General features: G+C 52.2%; 1 protein-coding gene across 1 annotated transcript in view; it reads right to left on the bottom strand.

The window, feature by feature from the left end:
• The window catches only part of LOC119957098 (calcium-binding mitochondrial carrier protein SCaMC-1-like), a 37,018-nt gene extending 18,267 nt beyond the window's left edge, over window positions 1-18,751 (bottom strand). The window contains exons 1-3 of the mRNA XM_038784788.1: window positions 18,116-18,751; window positions 3,587-3,713; window positions 726-813 (exon numbers count right to left, since the gene is read on the bottom strand). Coding sequence (XP_038640716.1) covers window positions 726-813; window positions 3,587-3,713; window positions 18,116-18,313 — 413 coding nt within the window. The 5' untranslated portion in view covers window positions 18,314-18,751. The remainder of the gene's footprint in view (window positions 1-725; window positions 814-3,586; window positions 3,714-18,115) is intronic.
• Window positions 18,752-23,413: the final 4,662 nt, after the last annotated feature.

Below are 23,413 nucleotides of genomic sequence, written 5' to 3'. Positions count from 1 at the left end.
CCACCGTGCATGCGCTGGTTGGCACCGGCCCAACCGGTGGGCCGGCCTCGGGTGACTGCCCGAGTTGCCGGTACCTTGAGCCGGCCCTGCAGGGATGTACTTCTGAGGCTATATAAGGCTCTGGTCAGACTCCATTTGGAGTATTCCGAGCAGTTTTGGGCTCCGTATCTAAGGAAGGATGTGCTGGGGCCTTGGAAAGGGTCCAGAGGAGGTTCACAAGAATGATCTCTGGAATGAAGAACTTGTCGTATGAGGAACGTTTGAGGACTCTGGGTCTGTACTCGTTGGAGTTTAGAAAAATGAGAGGGGATCTTACTGAAACATACAAGATACTGCGAGGCCTGGATAAGTGAACGTGGAGAGGATGTTTCCACTTGTAGGAGAAACTAGAACCAGAGGACACCATCTCAGATTAAAGGGACAATCCTTTAAAACAGAGATGAGGAGGAATATTTTCAGCCAGAGGGTGGTGAATCTGTGGAACTCTTTGCCGCAGAAGGCTGTGGAGGCCAAATCACTGAGTGTCTTTAAGACAGAGATAGATAGGTTCTTGATCAAAAGGGGATCAGGGTTATGGGGAGAAGGCAGGAGAATGGGGATGAGAAAATATCAGCCATGATTGAATGGCGGAGCAGACTCGATGGGCCAAGTGGCCTAATTCTGCTCCTATGTCTTATGGTCTTATGGATGGTGAGGAATTTGCTTTCACACACACACAGTCTCACCTGAGCAAGATCCTTTCTGCTTGTTGCAGTGTAATAGTGATCCCGAGGGTTGAGAGTGTGTTCTGAATTTCGTAGGCATCGATCTGACCTGATCCAAGACACAGAGACAACAATCGAGAGACTAGTGTTAGGCCAAACATTGTTCGGGAGAGGGAACACCGAGAGATCTTTCAAATGACCATCCTGTCATGGGCTCTATTGTGTCCCTTTGAACTTCTTAAACCCTGTGTCCATGGCCAATGCGTTTGAAAATAGGAAGACAAGAGGGTGGAGCAGATACACCCATCTCAGCTTCACCTCCAAACTGGATCAGAAGTATTTCACTTCTCCCTCCCCGAATTTTTATTCTCTGCCAAGAATGGAAAACTCTTTGCAGGTTGAAGAACTGACTGTATCTGATCCTAGGCTCTGCTCCGTAACCTGCTCCTTAACCTGCTCCTTAACCTGCTCCTTAACCTGCTCCTTAACCTGCTCCTTAACCTGCTCCTTAACCTGCTCCTTAACCTGCTCCTTAACCTGCTCCTTAACCTGCTCCTTAACCTGCTTCTTAACCTGCTCCTTAACCTGCTCCTTAACCTGCTCCTTAACCTGCTCCTTAACCTGCTCCTTAACCTGCTCCTTAACCTGCTCCTTAACCTGCTCCTTAACCTGCTCCTTAACCTGCTCCTTAACCTGCTCCGTAACCTGCTCCGTAACCTGCTCCTTAACCTGCTCCTTAACCTGCTCCTTAACCTGCTCCTTAACCTGCTCCTTAACCTGCTTCTTAACCTGCTCCTTAACCTGCTCCGTAACCTGCTCCTTAACCTGCTCCTTAACCTGCTCCGTAACCTGCTCCTTAACCTGCTCCTTAACCTGCTTCTTAACCTGCTCCGTAACCTGCTCCGCAGCTAATCTGAAAGTAGCGACTGTTCTTTTATCTCTGACCGAACAATGATTTGAATTAAAATTTGCATCACGCAGGCAACTGAATTTCAGCTCCCCCCACCGCTGCCGCATAGCCGTGCGTACCGCTGCCGCATAGCCGTGCGTACCGCTGCCGCATAGCCGTGCGTACCGCTGCCGCATAGCCGTGCGTACCGCTGCCGCATAGCCGTGCGTACCGCTGCCGCATAGCCGTGCGTACCGCTGCCGCATAGCCGTGCGTACCGCTGCCGCACAGCCGTGCGTACCGCTTGTGGTGATTGTAGATCTGAGTAGATGCAATACAACAGAGCAAGCACTAGAGGGAGCACGGGAGAGCTATAAATACACTGGGACAGGAAGTGAGGACACACTTCACGGAAGGCAGAACTCGTAGCAGGACACAGGACAGGCAGGCAGCATTTGAGGTGGCCGTAAGTTAAGCTCTGAAGACAGAACAAATTCACAATAAAGCATCTTCTCCAACTTTGAGACTACGAGCTTTAAGACACGAGGAACAACACATGGTACCAGGAGTGGCTTCAGACACTTACTACAGGACAACTCAGCTGCAGACACAGAAAGAACAAAATGGCATGGAAATCTGAGGAACAACACACCGCTGCCGCACAGCCGTGTGTACCGTTGACAAGACACACTGCACCAACTCGCCAGGACTCCTTGAATAGCACCATCCAAACCCACGCCCTCTGTTGGGAGGACAAGAGCAGTGAATCCCCCCATCCCCATCCTGATTTAGATCTTCCTTCATTGTCACTGGGACCCCCTGTGTAATAGCAATGGCCAGAGAAAAACACGGCATCACCTTCTCCATGGCACGGGCAGCAATGGTAGTGAATGTGCAGCAAAGGTTAGCACTGTTGCTTCAAAGCGCCAGGGTCCCAGGTTCGATTCCCGGCTTGGGTCACTGTCTATGTGGAGTCTGCACGTTCTCCCTGTGTCTGCGTAGGTTTCCTCCCACAAATCCTGAAAGAAGTGGGGCGGAATTCTCCGCTCCCCACGCTGCGTGGGAGAATCGTGGGAGGGCCTCCCGACATTTTTTACGCACCCCTGGCGCCCCCGCGATTCTCCCCCCCTCTCAGAAAAATCGCCGCTTGCCGTTTTTCACGGCGAACGGCGATTCTCCGAGCCCGATGGGCCGAGCGGCCGGCCCTTCACGCCCGTTTCACCACGGCAGCAACCACACCTGGTCGCTGCATTCGTGAAACGGGCGCCGGATGCCTGTTTGGGGCATCCAGGGGCCCGATTGGGACGGGAGCACCGCGACTGTGCTCCGGAGGGTGCCCACCGATCATCGGGCCAGCGTCCAAAACAGACGCACTCTTTCCCCTCCGCCGCCCGGCAAGATCAAGCCGCCACGTCTTGCTGAGCGGCGGTGGAGAAAGACGGCACCGCGCATGCGCGGGTTCGCATCGTCTGCGCGCTGATGTCATCTGCGCATGCGCAGGAGCGCCGTTCGGGCGTCATTTCCGGCGGCCAAGGTCGTGGCCGGGAACGACGGGGGCCCGCTCCTAGCCCCCCGGGTGGGGGTGAATTAGGTGCGGGGAGCGGGCCCCGAGGCCGTCGTGAACCTCGGATGAGTTCACAACGGCCTCTGCGATTTTTGGAGTCGGCGGAGAATTCCGACCCCGCTCTTAGGTGAATTGTATTTTCTGAATTCTCCCTCTGTGTACCCGAACAGGCGCCGGAATGTGGCGACTAGGGGCTTTTCACAGTAACTTCATTGCAGTGTTAATGCAAGCCTACTTGTGACAATAAAGATTATTATTGAATAGCAGTGATCGCAGCAATTAACTTTGAGAAAAGGGTTTCTGTAGAAGCAGGTTCAGTAACAACTTCCAAAGGGGATAAACAGCTGAAAAAGAAAGGGTTGCAGAGGTGTGGGGAAAGATTTGGGACTAATAAATAGCTGCTGAGGAAGCAGTTGAGGTTCTCAGTACCATCATTGTTCTGGTCAAGGCTCTTAAACATCAGCTTGAGCTTTTTCTCATGTTGTCGTAGATACTCAATGAACTCCGCCAGGTCCAACTGACCATCGTGATTGGTGTCACCGGCCAGCAGGATTTCCTGAAAGATTAGGGAAGAGAAAAGGAAATAAATGAGGATGGTGTATTATTCTGATCACGAACGGAGGTATCAGGGCGTGTGAGTGGGCCGGGTGGGTGGGCCGGGTGGGTGGGCTGGGTGAGTAGGCCGGGTGAGTAGGCCGGGTGGGTGGGCTGGGTGAGTGGGCCGGGTGAGTGTGTGGGCCGGGTGGGTGGGCCGGGTGGGTGGGCCGGGTGTGTGGGTGGGACGGGTGGGTGGGCCGGGAGTGTGGGTGGGACGGGTGGGTGGGCCGGGAGTGTGGGCCGGGTGTGTGGGTGGGACGGGTGGGTGGGACGGGTGGATGGGCCGGGTGGGTGGGCCGGGTGTGTGGGTGGGACGGGTGGGTGGGCCGGGAGTGTGGGCCGGGTGTGTGAGTGGGACGGGTGGATGGGCCGGGTGGGTGGGCCGGGTGTGTGGGTGGGACGGGTGGGTGGGCCGGGTGTGTGAGCCGGGTGGGTGGGCCCGGTATGTGGGTGGGCCCAGTATGTGGGTGTGCCAGGTGGGTAGGCCGAGTGAGTGAGTGGGCCGGGTGGGTGAGTGGGCCGGGTGGGTGAGTGGGCCGGGTGGGTGGGCCCGGTATGTGGGTAGGCCGAGTGAGTGAGTGGGCCGGGTGGGTGGGTAGGCCGGGTGGGTGTGTGAGCCGGGATTTGAACCCGGGTCCCCAGAGCATTGCCCCGGGTCACTGCCTAGTGTGGGTCTGGCAGTCAACCACCGACCTGGCGCTGTGGTTAGTGTAACTCACTGACCTGGTGCTGTGGTTAGTGTAACTCACTGACCTGGTGCTGTGGTTAGTGTAACTCACTGACCCGGTGCTGTGGTTAGTGTAACTCACTGACCCGGTGCTGTGGTTAGTGTAACTCACTGACCCGGTGCTGTGGTTAGTGTAACTCATTGACCTGGTGCTGTGGTTAGTGTAACTCACTGACTAGTAGCTGTGGTTAGTGTAACTCACTGACCTGGTGCTGTGGTTAGTGTAACTCACTGACTAGGCGCTGTGGTTAGTGTAACTCACTGATCTGGTGCCGTGGTTAGTGTAACTCACTGACCTGGTGCTGTGGTTAGTGTAACTCACTGACCTGGCGCTGTGGTTAGTGTAACTCACTGACCTGGCGCTGTGGTTAGTGTAACTCACTGACCTGGAGCTGTGGTTAGTGTAACTCACTGACCTGGTGCTGTGGTTAGTGTAACTCACTGACCTGGCGCCCTGGTTAGTGTAACTCACTGACCTGGTGCTGTGGTTAGTGTAACTCACTGACCTGGTGCTGTGGTTAGTGTAACTCACTGACCTGGCGCCGTGGTTAGTGTAACTCACTGACCTGGCGCTGTGGTTAGTGTAACTCACTGACCTGGTGCTGTGGTTAGTGTAACTCACTGACCTGACGCCGTGGTTAGTGTAACTCACTGACCTGGCACCCTGGTTAGTGTAACTCACTGACCTGGCGCTGTGGTTAGTGTAACTCACTGACCTGGTGCTGTGGTTAGTGTAACTCACTGACCTGGCGCTGTGGTTAGTGTAACTCACTGACCTGGCGCCGTGGTTAGTGTAACTCACTGACCTGGTGCTGTGGTTAGTGTAACTCACTGACCTGGTGCTGTGGTTAGTGTAACTCACTGACCTGGTGCTGTGGTTAGTGTAACTCACTGACCTGGCGCCATGGTTAGTGTAACTCACTGACCTGGTGCCGTGGTTAGTGTAACTCACTGACCTGGTGCTGTGGTTAGTGTAACTCACTGACCTGGCGCTGTGGTTAGTGTAACTCACTGACCTGGCGCCGTGGTTAGTGTAACTCACTGACCTGGCGCCCTGGTTAGTGTAACTCACTGACTAGTAGCTGTGGTTAGTGTAACTCACTGACCTGGTGCCGTGGTTAGTGTAACTCACTGACCTGGTGCTGTGGTTAGTGTAACTCACTGACCTGGTGCTGTGGTTAGTGTAACTCATTGACCTGGCGCCGTGGTTAGTGTAACTCATTGACCTGGCGCCGTGGTTAGTGTAACTCACTGACCTGGTGCCGTGGTTAGTGTAACTCACTGACCTGGCGCCCTGGTTAGTGTAACTCACTGACCTGGTGCTGTGGTTAGTGTAACTCACTGACCTGGTGCTGTGGTTAGTGTAACTCACTGACCTGGTGCTGTGGTTAGTGTAACTCACTGACCTGGTGCTGTGGTTAGTGTAACTCACTGACCTGGCGCTGTGGTTAGTGTAACTCATTGACCTGGCACCGTGGTTAGTGTAACTCATTGACCTGGCGCCCTGGTTAGTGTAACTCTCTGACCTGGCGCCCTGGTTAGTGTAACTCACTGACTAGTAGCTGTGGTTAGTGTAACTCACTGACCTGGTGCCGTGGTTAGTGTAACTCACTGACCTGGTGCTGTGGTTAGTGTAACTCACTGACTAGTAGCTGTGGTTAGTGTAACTCACTGACTAGTAGCTGTGGTTAGTGTAACTCACTGACTAGTAGCTGTGGTTAGTGTAACTCACTGACCTGGTGCCGTGGTTAGTGTAACTCACTGACCTGGTGCTGTGGTTAGTGTAACTCACTGACCTGGTGCCGTGGTTAGTGTAACTCACTGACCTGGCGCTGTGGTTAGTGTAACTCACTGACCTGGCGCCCTGGTTAGTGTAACTCACTGACTAGGCGCTGTGGTTAGTGTAACTCACTGACCTGGTGCCGTGGTTAGTGTAACTCACTGACCTGGCGCTGTGGTTAGTGTAACTCACTGACCTGGCGCCCTGGTTAGTGTAACTCACTGACTAGGCGCTGTGGTTAGTGTAACTCACTGACCTGGCGCCCTGGTTAGTGTAACTCACTGACCTGGCGCCCTGGTTAGTGTAACTCACTGACTAGTAGCTGTGGTTAGTGTAACTCACTGACCTGGCACCGTGGTTAGTGTAACTCACTGACCTGGTGCTGTGGTTAGTGTAACTCACTGACCTGGCACCCTGGTTAGTGTAACTCACTGACCTGGTGCTGTGGTTAGTGTAACTCACTGACCTGGTGCTATGGTTAGTGTAACTCACTGACCTGGCGCCGTGGTTAGTGTAACTCACTGACCTGGCGCTGTGGTTAGTGTAACTCACTGACCTGGCGCCCTGGTTAGTGTAACTCACTGACCTGACGCCGTGGTTAGTGTAACTCACTGACTAGGCGCTGTGGTTAGTGTAACTCACTGACCTGGTGCCGTGGTTAGTGTAACTCACTGACCTGGCGCTGTGGTTAGTGTAACTCACTGAATAGGCGCTGTGGTTAGTGTAACTCACTGACCTGGTGCCGTGGTTAGTGTAACTCACTGACCTGGTGCTGTGGTTAGTGTAACTCATTGACCTGGTGCCGTGGTTAGTGTAACTCACTGACCTGGTGCTGTGGTTAGTGTAACTCACTGACCTGGTGCTGTGGTTAGTGTAACTCACTGACCTGGTGCTGTGGTTAGTGTAACTCACTGACCTGGTGCCCTGGTTAGTGTAACTCATTGACCTGGTGCCGTGGTTAGTGTAACTCACTGACCTGGTGCTGTGGTTAGTGTAACTCACTGACCTGGTGCTGTGGTTAGTGTAACTCACTGACCTGGTGCTGTGGTTAGTGTAACTCACTGAATAGGCGCTGTGGTTAGTGTAACTCACTGACCTGGTGCCGTGGTTAGTGTAACTCACTGACCTGGTGCTGTGGTTAGTGTAACTCACTGACCTGGAGCCGTGGTTAGTGTAACTCACTGACCTGGAGCCGTGGTTAGTGTAACTCACTGACCTGGTGCCGTGGTTAGTGTAACTCACTGACCTGGTGCTGTGGTTAGTGTAACTCACTGACCTGGTGCTGTGGTTAGTGTAACTCACTGACCTGGCGCCCTGGTTAGTGTAACTCACTGACCTGGTGCTGTGGTTAGTGTAACTCACTGACCTGGAGCCGTGGTTAGTGTAACTCACTGACCTGGTGCTGTGGTTAGTGTAACTCACTGACCTGGTGCTGTGGTTAGTGTAACTCATTGACCTGGAGCTGTGGTTAGTGTAACTCACTGACCTGGTGCTGTGGTTAGTGTAACTCACTGACCTGGCGCCCTGGTTAGTGTAACTCACTGACCTGGCGCCCTGGTTAGTGTAACTCACTGACCTGGCGCTGTGGTTAGTGTAACTCACTGACCTGGCGCCCTGGTTAGTGTAACTCACTGACCTGGCGCTGTGGTTAGTGTAACTCACTGACCTGGCGCCCTGGTTAGTGTAACTCACTGACCTGGCGCTGTGGTTAGTGTAACTCACTGACCTGACGCCGTGGTTAGTGTAACTCACTGACCTGGTGCCGTGGTTAGTGTAACTCACTGACCTGGCGCCCTGGTTAGTGTAACTCATTGACCTGGTGCCGTGGTTAGTGTAACTCACTGACCTGGTGCTGTGGTTAGTGTAACTCACTGACCTGGCACCGTGGTTAGTGTAACTCATTGACCTGGTGCCGTGGTTAGTGTAACTCACTGACCTGGCGCCCTGGTTAGTGTAACTCATTGACCTGGTGCCGTGGTTAGTGTAACTCACTGACCTGGTGCTGTGGTTAGTGTAACTCACTGACCTGGCACCGTGGTTAGTGTAACTCACTGACCTGGCGCCCTGGTTAGTGTAACTCACTGACCTGGTGCTGTGGTTAGTGTAACTCACTGACCCGGTGCTGTGGTTAGTGTAACTCACTGACCTGGCGCTGTGGTTAGTGTAACTCACTGACCTGGTGCTGTGGTTAGTGTAACTCACTGACCTGGTGCTGTGGTTAGTGTAACTCACTGACCTGGCGCTGTGGTTAGTGTAACTCACTGACCTGGCGCTGTGGTTAGTGTAACTCACTGACCCGGTGCTGTGGTTAGTGTAACTCACTGACCTGGTGCCGTGGTTAGTGTAACTCACTGACCTGGTGCTGTGGTTAGTGTAACTCACTGACCTGGTGCTGTGGTTAGTGTAACTCACTGACCTGGCGCCGTGGTTAGTGTAACTCACTGACCTGGCGCTGTGGTTAGTGTAACTCACTGACCTGGTGCTGTGGTTAGTGTAACTCACTGACCTGGCGCCCTGGTTAGTGTAACTCACCGACCTGGCGCCCTGGTTAGTGTAACTCACTGACCTGGTGCTGTGGTTAGTGTAACTCACTGACCTGGTGCTGTGGTTAGTGTAACTCACTGACCTGGTGCTGTGGTTAGTGTAACTCACTGACCTGGTGCTGTGGTTAGTGTAACTCACTGACCTGGCGCTGTGGTTAGTGTAACTCACTGACCTGGTGCTGTGGTTAGTGTAACTCACTGACCTGGCGCCCTGGTTAGTGTAACTCACTGACCTGGTGCTATGGTTAGTGTAACTCACTGACCTGGCGCCCTGGTTAGTGTAACTCACTGACCTGGCGCTGTGGTTAGTGTAACTCACTGACCTGGCGCCGTGGTTAGTGTAACTCACTGACCTGGCGCCCTGGTTAGTGTAACTCACTGACCTGGCGCCGTGGTTAGTGTAACTCACTGACCTGGTGCTGTGGTTAGTGTAACTCACTGACCTGGCGCCGTGGTTAGTGTAACTCACTGACCTGGTGCTGTGGTTAGTGTAACTCACTGACCTGGCGCCGTGGTTAGTGTAACTCACTGACCTGGCGCCCTGGTTAGTGTAACTCACTGACCTGGCGCCCTGGTTAGTGTAACTCACTGACCTGGCGCCCTGGTTAGTGTAACTCACTGACCTGGCGCTGTGGTTAGTGTAACTCACTGACCTGGCGCCGTGGTTAGTGTAACTCACTGACCTGGTGCCCTGGTTAGTGTAACTCACTGACCTGGCGCCCTGGTTAGTGTAACTCACTGACTAGGTGCTGTGGTTAGTGTAACTCACTGACATGGGGCTGTGGTTAGTGTAACTTACTGACCTGGTGCTGTGGTTAGTGTAACTCACTGACCTGGTGCTGTGGTTAGTGTAACTCACTGACCTGGCGCTGTGGTTAGTGTAACTCACTGACCTGGCGCTGTGGTTAGTGTAACTCACTGACCTGGTGCTGTGGTTAGTGTAACTCACTGACCTGGTGCTGTGGTTAGTGTAACTCACTGACCTGGTGCTGTGGTTAGTGTAACTCACTGACCTGGTGCTGTGGTTAGTGTAACTCACTGACCTGGCGCTGTGGTTAGTGTAACTCACTGACCTGGCGCCGTGGTTAGTGTAACTCACTGACCTGGTGCTGTGGTTAGTGTAACTCACTGACCTGGCGCCCTGGTTAGTGTAACTCACTGACCTGGTGCTGTGGTTAGTGTAACTCACTGACCTGGTGCTGTGGTTAGTGTAACTCACTGACCTGGTGCTGTGGTTAGTGTAACTCACTGACCTGGTGCTGTGGTTAGTGTAACTCACTGACCTGGCGCCCTGGTTAGTGTAACTCACTGACCTGGTGCTGTGGTTAGTGTAACTCACTGACACCATTCCTGGGAAGCAGTATGAGAAAGACCAGCAGAATGCCTGTGAAGCAATGCTGGGGTTTCGGACAAGTCGATGATATATCATTGGTACGATGATGCTGTGTATAACTGGTCCGCTTTCAGAACAATGCTGAGGTTACCCTCGATAACCTGCTCCCTTATAACCTGAAGCCTGTTGGAGGCTTATTCTTCCTGCTGTGGTTTCAGGTGTTTCTCTGACCGGATCCCTGCAGCTCTGATGTAAACAGGAAATAACCCCCATTTCTCTCTCTTTTCTTATATGTGTATATTTACAGGTGATTCCATTGTCTGTTATGTTATACTAAGTTTGAGTGTTGCCCTCCAATCGTTGACTGAATGTTCTCTCCTGCAGGCGCTGGCTATTGTTCAGTTCCGAGAGAGTCTGAGACATTCACCCCAAACCCTGGCCCTTTGTCCCGGAGGTTTTCACTCTTGCCCTTACCCTTTGTCGTGTGACCTTTCTGCCTTTGCCGTCTGTCACTATTCTCACTTATTTTTTAAAAATGAATTGAAGGGCAACACGATGGCACAGTGGTTAGCACTGCTGTCTCACGGCGCTGAGATCCCAGGTTCAATCCCGGCCCTGGGTCACTATCTGTATCAAGTTTGCACATTCTCCCCGTGTCTGTGTCGGCCCCCATAACCAAAAATATGTGCAGGGTAGGTGGATTAGCCACGCTAAATTGCCCCTTAATTGGAAAAAATGAATTGGACACTCTAAATATTTTTTAAAAAATCAATTTAAAGTACCCAGTTCATTTTCTTTTTCAATTAAGGGGCAATTTAGTGTGGCCAATCCACCTACCCTGCGCGTCTTTGGGTTGTGGGGGTGAGACCCACGCAGACACGGGGAGAATGTGCAAACTCCACACGGACAGTGACCCAGGGCCGGGATCGAACCTGGGACCTTGGTGCCGTGAGGCAGCAGTGCTAACCCACTGCGCCACAGTGTCGCCCCATCTGTCACTATTCTAACCAATCTTAACATCGATTGTGTTTGACCTCTCCCCTGAGCATTCAGCGCCCCACTGTCTGAGCCCTTGCAAGCTGTACGTCTCTCTTCCATTGATCTGCCCATGGCTCTCTCTCTCTCTCTATTATCCTGTGATCAGCTTTGCTCTTTCCTGGGAGCCTGGCTGAATTTGTATGTGCTACAGCAGCCTCGTCACTCTCCTGATTGGGATAAGCAGTCAGCAGTTCTTTCAGTTCCCCCTGTAGTTTGTAAAAGATTAAATATCTGACTCTCCGCACCATTAATCTGTTCTCTTTAAAGATGAGGAATTCACAGCATTTTCTGCTTTCATCACAGACTTCCAACAGTTAATTTAGCTTTGTACATTGCAACAGTAGCTGTTCTTCAGGGGGATTCGCCAACTCAATACTTGATCAGGCAAATTATGAATTCAAGATTCTGTTTCTGCAACTCATTTCCCACATGGACACTGCCATTACTGAAGAAGCCACCTGAGGGAGCCCCTGCCTTATTTTTAATGGTCAGGGTGTTCTACATTGAGAAGGAGATTAGCCTGTCTGATCCCCATTTCATATTGCACAAGACGAACCTCCCTTTGATAGTCAGTTTCATTTATCACAGCCCTCCGTAGAGTTGTCCGGCTGTCAATGATTTTGGACAGTGCCTGCACAGCTGTGGAGACTGGCAATGAAATGAACGCCAAAGGGAAAGGGACAGGGTGTGAGGAGGATGGAGAGAATGCCCACTCCCAGCGTATCCCCCACCCCCAGTGATGGTCCCAAGCCCCATTGGCTCATTGTCAATTTGCACTGGATTGGCACCTACACATAGTTTCAACATCAGCCCCAATCATGGTCCTGGAGGACTTAAACCAGCCTCGCTGCAGTGCAGGATTCAGTGATGCCTCCCATGGCCGATGATCTGGTGCAAGATTGAGTGATGCCTCCCATGGCCGATGATCTGGCGCAAGATTGAGTGATACCTCCCATGGCTGATCCTCCAGTGTAGGATTCAGTGATGCCTCCCATGGCGATCCTCCGGTGCAGGATTAAGTGATGCGTCCCATGGCCGATCATCCAGTGCAGCATTGATGCCTCCCATGGCCGATCCCCTGGTGCAGGATTCAGTGATGCCTCCCATGGCCGATCCCCTGGTGCAGGATTCAGTGATGCCTCCCATGGCCAATCCTCCGGTGCAGGATTCAGTGATGCCTCCCATGGCGATCCTCCGGTGCAGGATTAAGTGATGCGTCCCATGGCCGATCATCCAGTGCAGCATTGATGCCTCCCATGGCCGATCCCCTGGTGCAGGATTCAGTGATGCCTCCCATGGCCGATCCCCTGGTGCAGGATTCAGTGATGCCTCCCATGGCCAATCCTCCGGTGCAGGATTCAGTGATGCCTCCTGTGGCCGATCCTCCGGTGCAGGATTCAGTGATGCCTCCTGTGGCCGATCCTCTGGTGCAGGATTCAGTGATGCCTCCCATGGCCGATCCCCTGGTGCAGGATTCAGTGATGCCTCCCATGGCCGATCCCCTGGTGCAGGATTAAGTGATGCCTCCCATGGCCAATCCTCCGGTGCAGGATTCAGTGATGCCTCCTGTGGCCGATCCTCCGGTGCAGGATTCAGTGATGCCTCCTGTGGCCGATCCTCCGGTGCAGGATTCAGTGATGCCTCCTGTGGCCGATCCTCCGGTGCAGGATTCAGTGATGCCTCCCATGGCCGATCCCCTGGTGCAGGATTAAGTGATGCCTCCCATGGCCAATCCTCCAGTGCAGGATTCAGTGATGCCTCCTGTGGCCGATCCTCCGGTGCAGGATTCAGTGATGCCTCCCATGGCCGATTCTCTGGTGCAGGATTGAGTGATGCTTCCCATGGCCGATCCTCTGGTGCAGGATTGAGTGATGCTTCCCATGGTCAATCCTCCTGTGCAGGATTAAGTGATGGCTCCCATGGCCGATCCTCTGGTGCAGGATTAAGTGATGCCTCCCATGGCTGATCCCCTGGTGCAGGATTCAGTGATGCCTCCCATGGCCAATCCTCCGGTGCAGGATTCAGTGATGCCTCCCATGGCCGATCCCCTGGTGCAGGATTAAGTGATGCCTCCCATGGCCAATCCTCCGGTACAGGATTCAGTGATGCCTCCTGTGGCCGATCCTCCGGTGCAGGATTCAGTGATGCCTCCTGTGGCCGATCCTTCGGTGCAGGATTCAGTGATGCCTCCCATGGCCAATCCTCCGGTGCAGGATTCAGTGATGCCTTCCATGGCCGATTCTCCAGTGCAGGATTAAGTGATGCATTCCATGGTCAATCCTCCTGTGCAGGATTAAGTGATGGCTCCCAAGGCCGATCCTCTGGTGCAGGATTAAGTGATGCCTCCCATGGCCGATTCTCTGGTGCAGGATTGAGTGATGCTTCCCATGGCCGATCCTCTGGTGCAGGATTGAGTGATGCTTCCCATGGCCGATCCTCTGGTGATGGCTTAGGTTTAAATGGCTCCTCGAGTTCACTGGGGGCAGTGTCTTCTATCGCAGTTACTCCTGCTCCAAGACCTCCCCAGTGTGGAATTCACTTCCCCGGCAATGATGGGGGATGCACAGGGACCGGGAGTGGAGCAGGAAAGATAAAGAGTGGGGAATTCTCCTTGTGAAGCCGCTCCGCCCCCAGCACAGTCCCTGCATCTAACCCAATGGAGGGCTTTGAATTGAATCCTGGGATTCATTGGAGCACCCAGTGTAAGGAATGGGTAAGAGACATGTCAATTAGATGGAGGGAGGGCATATGTAAGGTAACATATTCAGGCCTAAAGAGATTCCAACAGAGTGGAAAATTCCTCCAGTTCACACCCCCCCCCCCCCCCCACCCCAAGTCAGAGCAGATAATTCTCTGTGTTGTGGGATCCTGCTGTGCCTAAAACAATTCCTGCACTGCGACCACCAATCACTGAGCTCCAAGCTGTGATGCTGGATGGGAACTGTTTGTAAAGTGTTGGCTCCTGTGTCACTGAGCACTCACTGCTCTTGCCTGATGGACCGCAGTTATACTGCCGATCACACAGGCCCTCTGACAGCCCGTTGCATCCTCTGACATTTAAAAATATCAACAAGCATTCGGTGCAAGCTGCAAACATTGTTTGCATTCAGTCTGTTACTGGTAAGAGCTAAAATAAAAGTGGTTGTAAAGTGATTCCCCTTTTTGCTGTTGTCACTCTGCCAATCTCTGTGATTACTACATCAACTTGGATCATCAGCATTAGCTTCTTTGAGACACTTACTCCCCTCTCTCCGGGAACTCTGCACATTGCCTTCCACCTGGGATTACTGTGAGTGGAACCAGAGCTGGGCACTGCTCTGCACTCCGCCTTGACGCACTGGGTAACACCCTCAACACTGAAACAGATTGTCCTCCAGAGAATTCAGACAGTAATACAGGAAGACAATTCAGTTCATTACTGAAGGAGTGCTCCACTGTCAGAGAACCAGTGCTGAGGCAGTTTTTCTTTTCAATTAAGGGGGAATTTAGCATGGTACTGAGGGGAGGGGACCCTGTTTGTCCAACACGAAATTATTGTTTGTACCGTTTGGCTGAGTATATATTTTTTACTGTTTTAATCAAAAGATATGACCAGAACCCACCTATCCTGCACATCTTTGGGTTGTGTGGGGCGAATCCCACGCCAACACAGGGAGAATGTGCAAACTCCACACGGACAGTGACCCAGAATCAGGATCGAACCTGGGACCTCGGTGCTGTGAGGCAGCAATGCTAACCACTGTGCCACCGTGCTGGCACGCAGTCCCTCACTACTGACCCTCTGACAGTGCGGCACTCCCTTAGTACTGACCCTCTGACAGTGCGGCACTCCCTCAGTACTGACCCTCTGACAGTGCAGCACTCCCTCAGTACTGACCCTCTGACAGTGCGGCACTCCCTCAGTACTGACCCTCTGACAGTGCGGCACTCCCTCAGTACTGACCCTCTGACAGTGCGGCACTCCCTCAGTACTGACCCTCTGACAGTGCGGCACTCCCTCAGTACTGACCCTCTGACAGTGCGGCACTCCCTCAGTACTGACCCTCTGACAGTGCGGCATTCCCTCAGTACTGACCCTCTGACAGTGCGGCACTCCCTCAGTACTGACCCTCTGACAGTGCAGCACTCCCTCAGTACTGACCCTCTGACAGTGCAGCACTCCCTCAGTACTGACCCTCTGACAGTGCAGCACTCCCTCAGTACTGACCCTCTGACAGTGCGGTGCTCCCTCAGTACTGACCCTCTGACAGTGCGGCACTCCCTCAGTACTGACCCTCTGACAGTGCGGCACTCCCTCAGCACTGACCCTCTGACAGTGCAGCACTCCCTCAGTACTGACCCTGTGACAGTGCGGCACTCCCTCAGTACTGACCCTGTGACAGTGCGGCACTCCCTCAGTGCTGTGCCAGGAGAGTCAGCTGGAATTTGTGCTCGTCTCTTTAGTGGGACTTGCATTTACAGTCTGACTGGACGATGAGAAAGAGAACTGTTCTGAGAGTTCCTTGTGACTGTGCTGTTGGCCCCATTGTGTCTCTGCCTTTTTGTGAGATACACTTCAGATCGCCTCAGGACTGGTGTCAGGTGTTCCTGCTGCTGTGGTGACAATAAAGGACCAGCGATACCGGTGTCCATGGCTGATACCACTGCTCTACCTTGACCCCACGTGGTCACTTTGGAAAGTGTGTGACTGCATCGAGACAATTGGGCAGCACGGTAGCAGAGTGGTTAGCACTGTTGCTTCACAGCTCCAGGGTCCCAGGTTCGATTCCCGGCTGGGTCACTGTCTGTGCGGAGTCTGCACGTTCTCCCCGTGTGTGCGTGGGTTTCCTCCGGGTGCTCCGGTTTCCTCCCACAGTCCAAAATGTGCAGGTTAGGTGGATTGGCCATGCTAAATTCCCCTTAGTGTCCAGAAATGTTAGCTGGGGTTGCGGGATAGGGTGGAGGCATGGGCTTAAGTCGGGTGCCCTTTCCAAGGGCCAGTACAGACTCAATGGGCCAAATGGCCTCCTTCTGCACTGTAAATTCTATGTGACCTCCCTGGAGTGGACTGTCTCTAACATTGACTCTGAGAGCATGTGGTTCACCCAGTCAACCCACCAGATACTTGGAAATGAAGAACTGAATGTCCTTGTACTTTCGCTGAAGTTTCATTTTCTGTTTACCCTGCTCCCAGTTCACAACAGCAGTGAGTTCTGTTCAGAGTCAGCCTGGTTAATACCCACAATAAGAACCTCAGCAAAGCCCTATCCTCAGACGGATTACTGCTGTGTCATGTGTTTGTGTATTTTATCTGTTGGAAGGTCGTATCTGTGAGGTCAGTAATACAGTACAGACATGATAAATACACCTCTCCACAACATGCGTACCCTTGGTGTGAGGAGGGGAAGCTTCAGCAACACGATCTTGCATTGATATAGCACCCTTTAACTCAGTAAAATACCCCCAAGGTGTTTCACAGGAGTGTTCACAACCAAAACCTGACATATGAGCACATGTGGTGACCAAAAAACTGGGTCAAAAGGGAGGGGGATTTAAATGAGGAGAGGGTTAGGGAGGGGGTTGGCGAGCTTTGAGTCCAAGGCAGCTGAAGGGACGGCTGCCAATACCAGAGCGGGGTGGAAATTGGGGGATGTATAAGAGGCAAGAGTTGCAGAGATGGGTTGTAGGGGTGGTGGAGGTTACAGAAATACAGAGGTGGAAATACCAGACCAGTGTTCACTGCAGGACAGAGAAGAAAGGGTGATGGGTGAAGAGGATTTGGTCAGTTGGGGGAACACGGGGTGATGGTGAAGAGGATTTGGTCAGTTGGGGGAACACGGAGTGATGGTGAAGAGGATTTGGTCAGTTGGGGGAACACGGGGTGATGGTGAAGAGGATTTGGTCAGTTGGGGGAACACGGAGTGATGGTGAAGAGGATTTGGTCAGTTGGGGGAACACGGGGTTATGGGTGAAGAGGATTTGGTCAGTTGGGGGAACACGGAGTGATGGTGAAGAGGATTTGGTCAGTTGGGGGAACACGGGGTGATGGTGAAGAGGATTTGGTCAGTTGGGGGAACACGGGGTTATGGGTGAAGAGGATTTGGTCAGTTGGGGGAACACAGGGTGATGGTGAAGAGGATTTGGTCAGTTGGGGGAACACGGGGTGATGGTGAAGAGGATTTGGTCAGTTGGGGGAACACGGAGTGATGGTGAAGAGGATTTGGTCAGTTGGGGGAACACGGGGTGATGGTGAAGAGGATTTGGTCAGTTGGGGGAACACGGAGTGATGGTGAAGAGGATTTGGTCAGTTGGGGGAACACGGGGTGATGGTGAAGAGGATTTGGTCAGTTGGGGGAACACGGGGTGATGGTGAAGAGGATTTGGTCAGTTGGGGGAACACGGGGTGATGGTGAAGAGGATTTGGTCAGTTGGGGGAACACGGGGTGATGGTGAAGAGGATTTGGTCAGTTGGGTGAACACGGGGTGATGGTGAAGAGGATTTGGTCAGTTGGGTGAACACGGGGTGATGGTGAAGAGGATTTGGTCAGTTGGGGGAACACGGGGTGATGGTGAAGAGGATTTGGTCAGTTGGGTGAACACGGGGTGATGGTGAAGAGGATTTGGTCAGTTGGGGGAACACGGGGTTATGGGTGAAGAGGATTTGGTCAGTTGGGTGAATGGGTGAATGCTGGTTTCTGGAGGATGTGAGGCTGACAGCAGGCTATGGTATTGTGTATAAACTGGAGCATCTAACCCTATCTCCTGGTGTTTCCTGGTGTGTTGAGGTCTTTAATCCCCCCCACCCCCCGCTGACTAACCAGCTCCATTACAACAGCCTCTCAAGAACAAGTTCCTAACTGAGCTCCTGAGACGGTGACAGCAATGGTTCCCCAGTCAGATGAAAAGATGGGATTTATTTAAATGCCACGGGAAAGAAAACATGAAATGAAATATACTGTGCCTTCTCAGTGTCAGCCGTTATTAAGAGGCCCATCGACCTTAGCCCTTCTCCCAGCTCAGCCATGTCCACATTCCCATCCTTATTAGTATCGAACTGCTGAAAGAGCTCAGCCCATTTCTTCTCCCTCTCAGGGTCTCGTTCCTCCTCTCCGACACCTTCAGCAGATGTCACTCTCCATCTCCAGAAATGTTTGCCCATTTCGGCAGGCTGCAGCTGGCTACACGCTCCCTGGTGAATTGAGCAGCATCCCACTCAGCCAAGGAGGCTAACTGGAGATTAGCAGAGAGAAGCCACGGAGCTGGCACTTGTCCCTGAACCTGCACACACATTCTGAGGGGCTGTCCTTCCCATTCTCTGCCCCTTCCTCCTCCAGCACCCACACCACAATCAGTTACTCCGCAGGAGGAAGCTGCTCGTATCGAGATGAAACGCCAGGAGGGAACTGTTCCAGGCTGAATCTGTCGTTTAATGTCACCTCCTACCTCGTTCCTTGCACAGAGGTGGCCTCGACATCCCTCAGCTGAAGTGGTTTATGAATTGCTGCCAGCTTTATCCTTCAGAGAGCAGTGTTTGTCGGAAAGTAGCTGCCGTCTGGGTCGCTCGGCGATGTGTTGACAATTCAATCGGGATAGTGGAAAGGCCATGTTTGTGAAATGTGCAGAGGATCTGGGGAGAAGGTTGGGTGGGAAAGGAGGAGAGAGGGGTGGGGAAGGAGGTTTGGAGAGGGGAGGGGACTGGAGAGCGGGGCAGGGAGAGGAAGGAGGTTAGGGGAGGGGGCTGGTGGAGGAGGGCTGGGGAGGGGGTTGGAGGAGGAGATTTGGGGAGGGGGCTGGGGGAGGATATTTGGGAGGGGGCGGGGGGAGGAGATTTGGGGAGGGGAGAGATTTGGAAAGGGGAGGAGGCTGGGGGAGGAGATTTGGGAGGGGGAGGAGGCTGGGGAGGAGATTTGGAAGGGGGCGGGGGAGATTTGGAAAGGGGAGGGGGAGGAGGTTGGAGTGGGGGGCAGGGAGAGGAAGGAGGTTTGGGGAGGGGGCTGGTGGAGGAGGGCTGGGGAGGGGGCTGGTGGAGGAGGGCTGGGGAGGGGGCTGGTGGAGGAGGGCTGGGGAGGGGGCTGGTGGAGGAGGGCTGGGGAGGGGGTTGGAGGAGGAAGTTTGGGGAGGGGGCTGGGGGAGGAGATTTGGGGAGGGGAGAGATTTGGAAAGGGGAGGGGGTTGGAGGAGGGGGTTGGAGGAGGAGATTTGGAAAGGGGAGGGGGAGGAGGTTTGGAGAGGGGAGGGGGCTGGGGGAGGACAAAGACTTGAACAAAGGTAATTATGTCGGCATCAGGACAAATTTGGCCCCAGTGGACTGGGCAGAAAGACGAAAAGGGAGGACAGTGGATGAGCTGTGGCAGTTGTTTCAGGAGATATTCAATTCCTCTCAACCAAAATATATTCCAGAGAGGAAGAAAGATTGTAAGGGGGGTGAAAACATCGATGGCTAAGCAAGGTAGTTAAAAATAACACAAAGAGAGAAACTAAGGTGTGGTGTACCATATTGCAGAGGTCAGTGACAGGCTGGAATATTGGCCAATTTTTAAAGATTAACAAAAGGTTGCTAAAGTAATAAAAAGAGCAAAAGTAAATTTTGAAAGAAAACTAGGGCAAAATATCAAAAAGGATAACAAAAGCTTCAATAAGTCTCTAAAAGGGAGGAGAGTAGCTAAAGTAAATGTTGGCCACTTAGAGGATGAGACCGGGGAGTTAATAGTGGGTAATACAGAGACACTAAATCAGTATTTTGCCTCAGCTTTCACGATGGAGGACACAATTACCATCCCAATAGTAACAAGTAATGCAGAGGTAGCAGAAAGCGAGGAACTGAGAACAATCATCATCAATAGGTAAAAAGTACTGAATAAACAATTGGGATTGAAGGCAGACAAGTTACCAGGGCCTGATACCTACATACACATGTCTTACAGGAGTTGGAGGCAGAGATAATGAATCCATTGGTTATAATATTCCAAAAATCCCTGGATGCGGGAAAGGTTCCAGTAGATTGGAAATGTGCTAGGGCAGCACGGTGGCACAGTGGGTTAGCCCTGCAGCCTCACAGCGCCGAGGTCCCAGGTTCGATCCCGCCTCTGGGTCACTGTCCGTGTGGAGTTTGCACATTCTCCCCGTGTTTGTGTGGGTTTTGCCCCCACAACCCAAAGATGTGCAGGGTAGGTGGATTGGCCAGGCTAAATTGCCCCTTAATTGGAAAAAATGAATTGGATACTCTAAATTTATAACAAAAAAAAAACAAAAAAAGATTGGAAATGTGCTAACGCCCTTATTCAAAAAGGGAGGTGGGCAGAAAGTAGGAAACTATAGATCAGTTGGTTCAGGCATTTTCAAAGTGGGGGTTGCGACTCGTGGGCGGGTGTCGGGAGGGTCGCAGAGCCAGCCACCACGATCTTCCCGATTGCAGGAATTCCCGTGCAGCAGCTGGCTTTTAACAATGCCAGCTGCGGGCGGCTTAATAAATGGCGGTCGCGACCAGCTAAATAAATTCAGGCGCACTGCGCATGCGTGCCCGCTCACCGGTGCGCATGCGACCCGGGAGTGTTGGCAGCTGAACCCGGGGTCAAAGTGCGATGGCAGCGGCTGACTGCGTAGTGATCACCGATGATGAACAAGGCTATGTCCTCGATCTGTTTTGCATCCTGAAACATTACTGTAATGATCTGGAGTGAGTCTATATTCCTCATGGTTTAATCACGGACAGAACTGGACGTTTAGCAAGGGATAGAATGATAGCCATGGGAAATCATCACATCATCACCCTCTGTGTAGTGAAGGGTGGCTCTAAGATTTTTGCTGACCTTTTACATTAAAGTATTGAATCGAAACAGTGAGCAGTCAATCCCGATGACGGTGGACTTCATCCGCTTGAAGAGATTCTGTAATTTTTTTAAATATTAATTTAGAGTACCCAATTATTTTTTTCCCACACTCCACACGGACAGTGGCCCAGGGCCGGGATTTGAACCCGGGTCCACAGCGCCGTAGGCCGCAATGCTAATCACTATGCCGCCGTGCTGCCGAAGAGATTCTGTAATGATCAGTCAACAGGGGAGCTACTCGGAGTTTACCAACTGAGGTAAGAAATCCACACACTCCTCCTGTGAACCTGATTGGAGTGAGATCATGAGGACCAAGCAGGCTCACCTCTCACATTCAAGGTAAGAGAAAATGGTGGGTTGCAAATTTCAGCCAGTATGGGTCGTGAAGGTCAACCGGTGTGGGTCGCAAAGGTTGGCCAGTTGGTAAAAATGGGTCCCAGGAAAAAAAGTTTTAAAAACACTGAGTTAGTTTAAAAGCAAATTACTGCGGATGCTGGAATCTGAAACCAAAGAGAAAATGCTGGAAAATCTCAGCAGGTCTGGCAGCATCTGTAGGGAGAGAAAAGAGCGAATGTTTCGCATCCAGATGACCCTGGACTCGAATGTTAGCTCTTTTCTCTCCCTACAGATGCTGCCAGACCAGCTGAGATTTTCCAGCATTCCCCCGATTTAGTTTAAATCTGTTGTTGGGAAAATGTTAGAATCCATTAAGGAAGTAGGAACAGGACATTTAGAAAGTCAAAACGGAATCCATCAGAGTCAGCATGGTTTTGTGAAGGGCAAATCATGTTAGTCTAATTTGCTAAAGTCTTTCCAGGATGTAACAAGCATAGTAGATAGTGGGGATCCTGTAGATGTAGTTTATCTGGACTTCCGGAAGGCATTTAATTAGGTGCCTCACAAAACGTTAACACGGGACAATACTGTAAGGACAATACTGTATGGGTCAATACCGTATGGGTCAGTGCCGTATGGGTCAGTGCCGTATGGGTCAGTGCCGTATGGGTCAATACTGTGCCGGTCAGTACCGTATGGGTCAATACTGTGCCGGTCAGTACCGTATGGGTCAATACCGTATGGGTCAATACTGTGCCGGTCAGTACCGTATGGGTCAATACCGTACCGGTCAGTACCGTATGGGTCAATACTGTACTGGTCAGTACCGTATGGGTCAATACCGTACCAGTCAGTACCGTATGGGTCAATACCGTATGGGTCAATACCGTACCGGTCAGTGCTGTATGGGTCAATACTGTACCGGTCAGTGCCGTGTGGGTCAATACCGTATGGGTCAGTGCTGTATGGGTCAATACTGTACCGGTCAGTGCCGTACGGGTCAATACCGTACGGGTCAATACCGTACTGGTCAATACCGTATGGGTCAATACAGTACGCGTCAGTGCCGTACGGGTCAATACTGTACGGGTCAATACTGTATGGGTCAATACCGTACGGGTCAATACCGTACGGGTCAATACCGTATGGGTCAATACCGTACGGGTCAATACTGTACGGGTCAATACTGTATGGGTCAATACCGTACGGGTCAATACCGTACGGGTCAATACCGTATGGGTCAATACCGTACGGGTCAATACTGTACGGGTCAATACTGTATGGGTCAATACCGTACGGGTCAATACCGTACGGGTCAATACTGTACGGGTCAATACCGTACGGGTCAATACCGTACAGGTCAATACTGTATGGGTCAATACTGTACGGGTCAATACAGTACGGGTCAGTGCCGTACGGGTCAATACTGTACGGGTCAATACTGTATGGGTCAATACCGTACGGGTCAATACCGTACGGGTCAATACTGTACGGGTCAATACTGTATGGGTCAATACCGTACAGGTCAATACTGTATGGGTCAATACTGTACGGGTCAATACAGTACGGGTCAATACCATACAGGATAATAACCTATGGTCAATACCATACAGGACAATACCGTACGGTCAATACCATATGGGACAGGGGCCGCACAGTAGCGCAGTGGGTTAGCTCTGCTACCTCACGGCGCCGAGGTCCCAGTTTTCGAACCCGGCTCTGGGTCACTGTCCGTGTGGAGTTTGCACATTCTCCCGTGTTTGTGTGGGTTTCGCCCCCACAATCCAAAGATGTGCAGGTTAGGTGGATCGGCCACGCTAAATTGCCCCTTAATTGGAAAACAAAATAAATAATTGGGTACTCTAAAATTATTTTTAAAAATACCATATCGGACAATACTTTATGGGACCGGGCAGCACGATGGAGCAGTGGTTAGCATTGCTGCCTACGGCGCTGAGGACCCGGGTTCGAATCCTGGCCCTGGGTCACTGTCCGTGTGGAATTTGTACATTCTCCCCGTGTCTGCGTGGGTTTCAACCCAAAGATGTGCAGATTAGGTAGATTGGCCACTCTAAATTGCCCCTTAATTGGGA

This window comes from Scyliorhinus canicula, chromosome 25, assembly GCF_902713615.1.
Source record: "Scyliorhinus canicula chromosome 25, sScyCan1.1, whole genome shotgun sequence".
Lineage (NCBI taxonomy): Eukaryota > Metazoa > Chordata > Chondrichthyes > Carcharhiniformes > Scyliorhinidae > Scyliorhinus > Scyliorhinus canicula.
The sequence above is the reverse complement of the archived record's forward strand: the minus strand, read 5'-3'. Positions and strand labels throughout refer to the sequence as shown.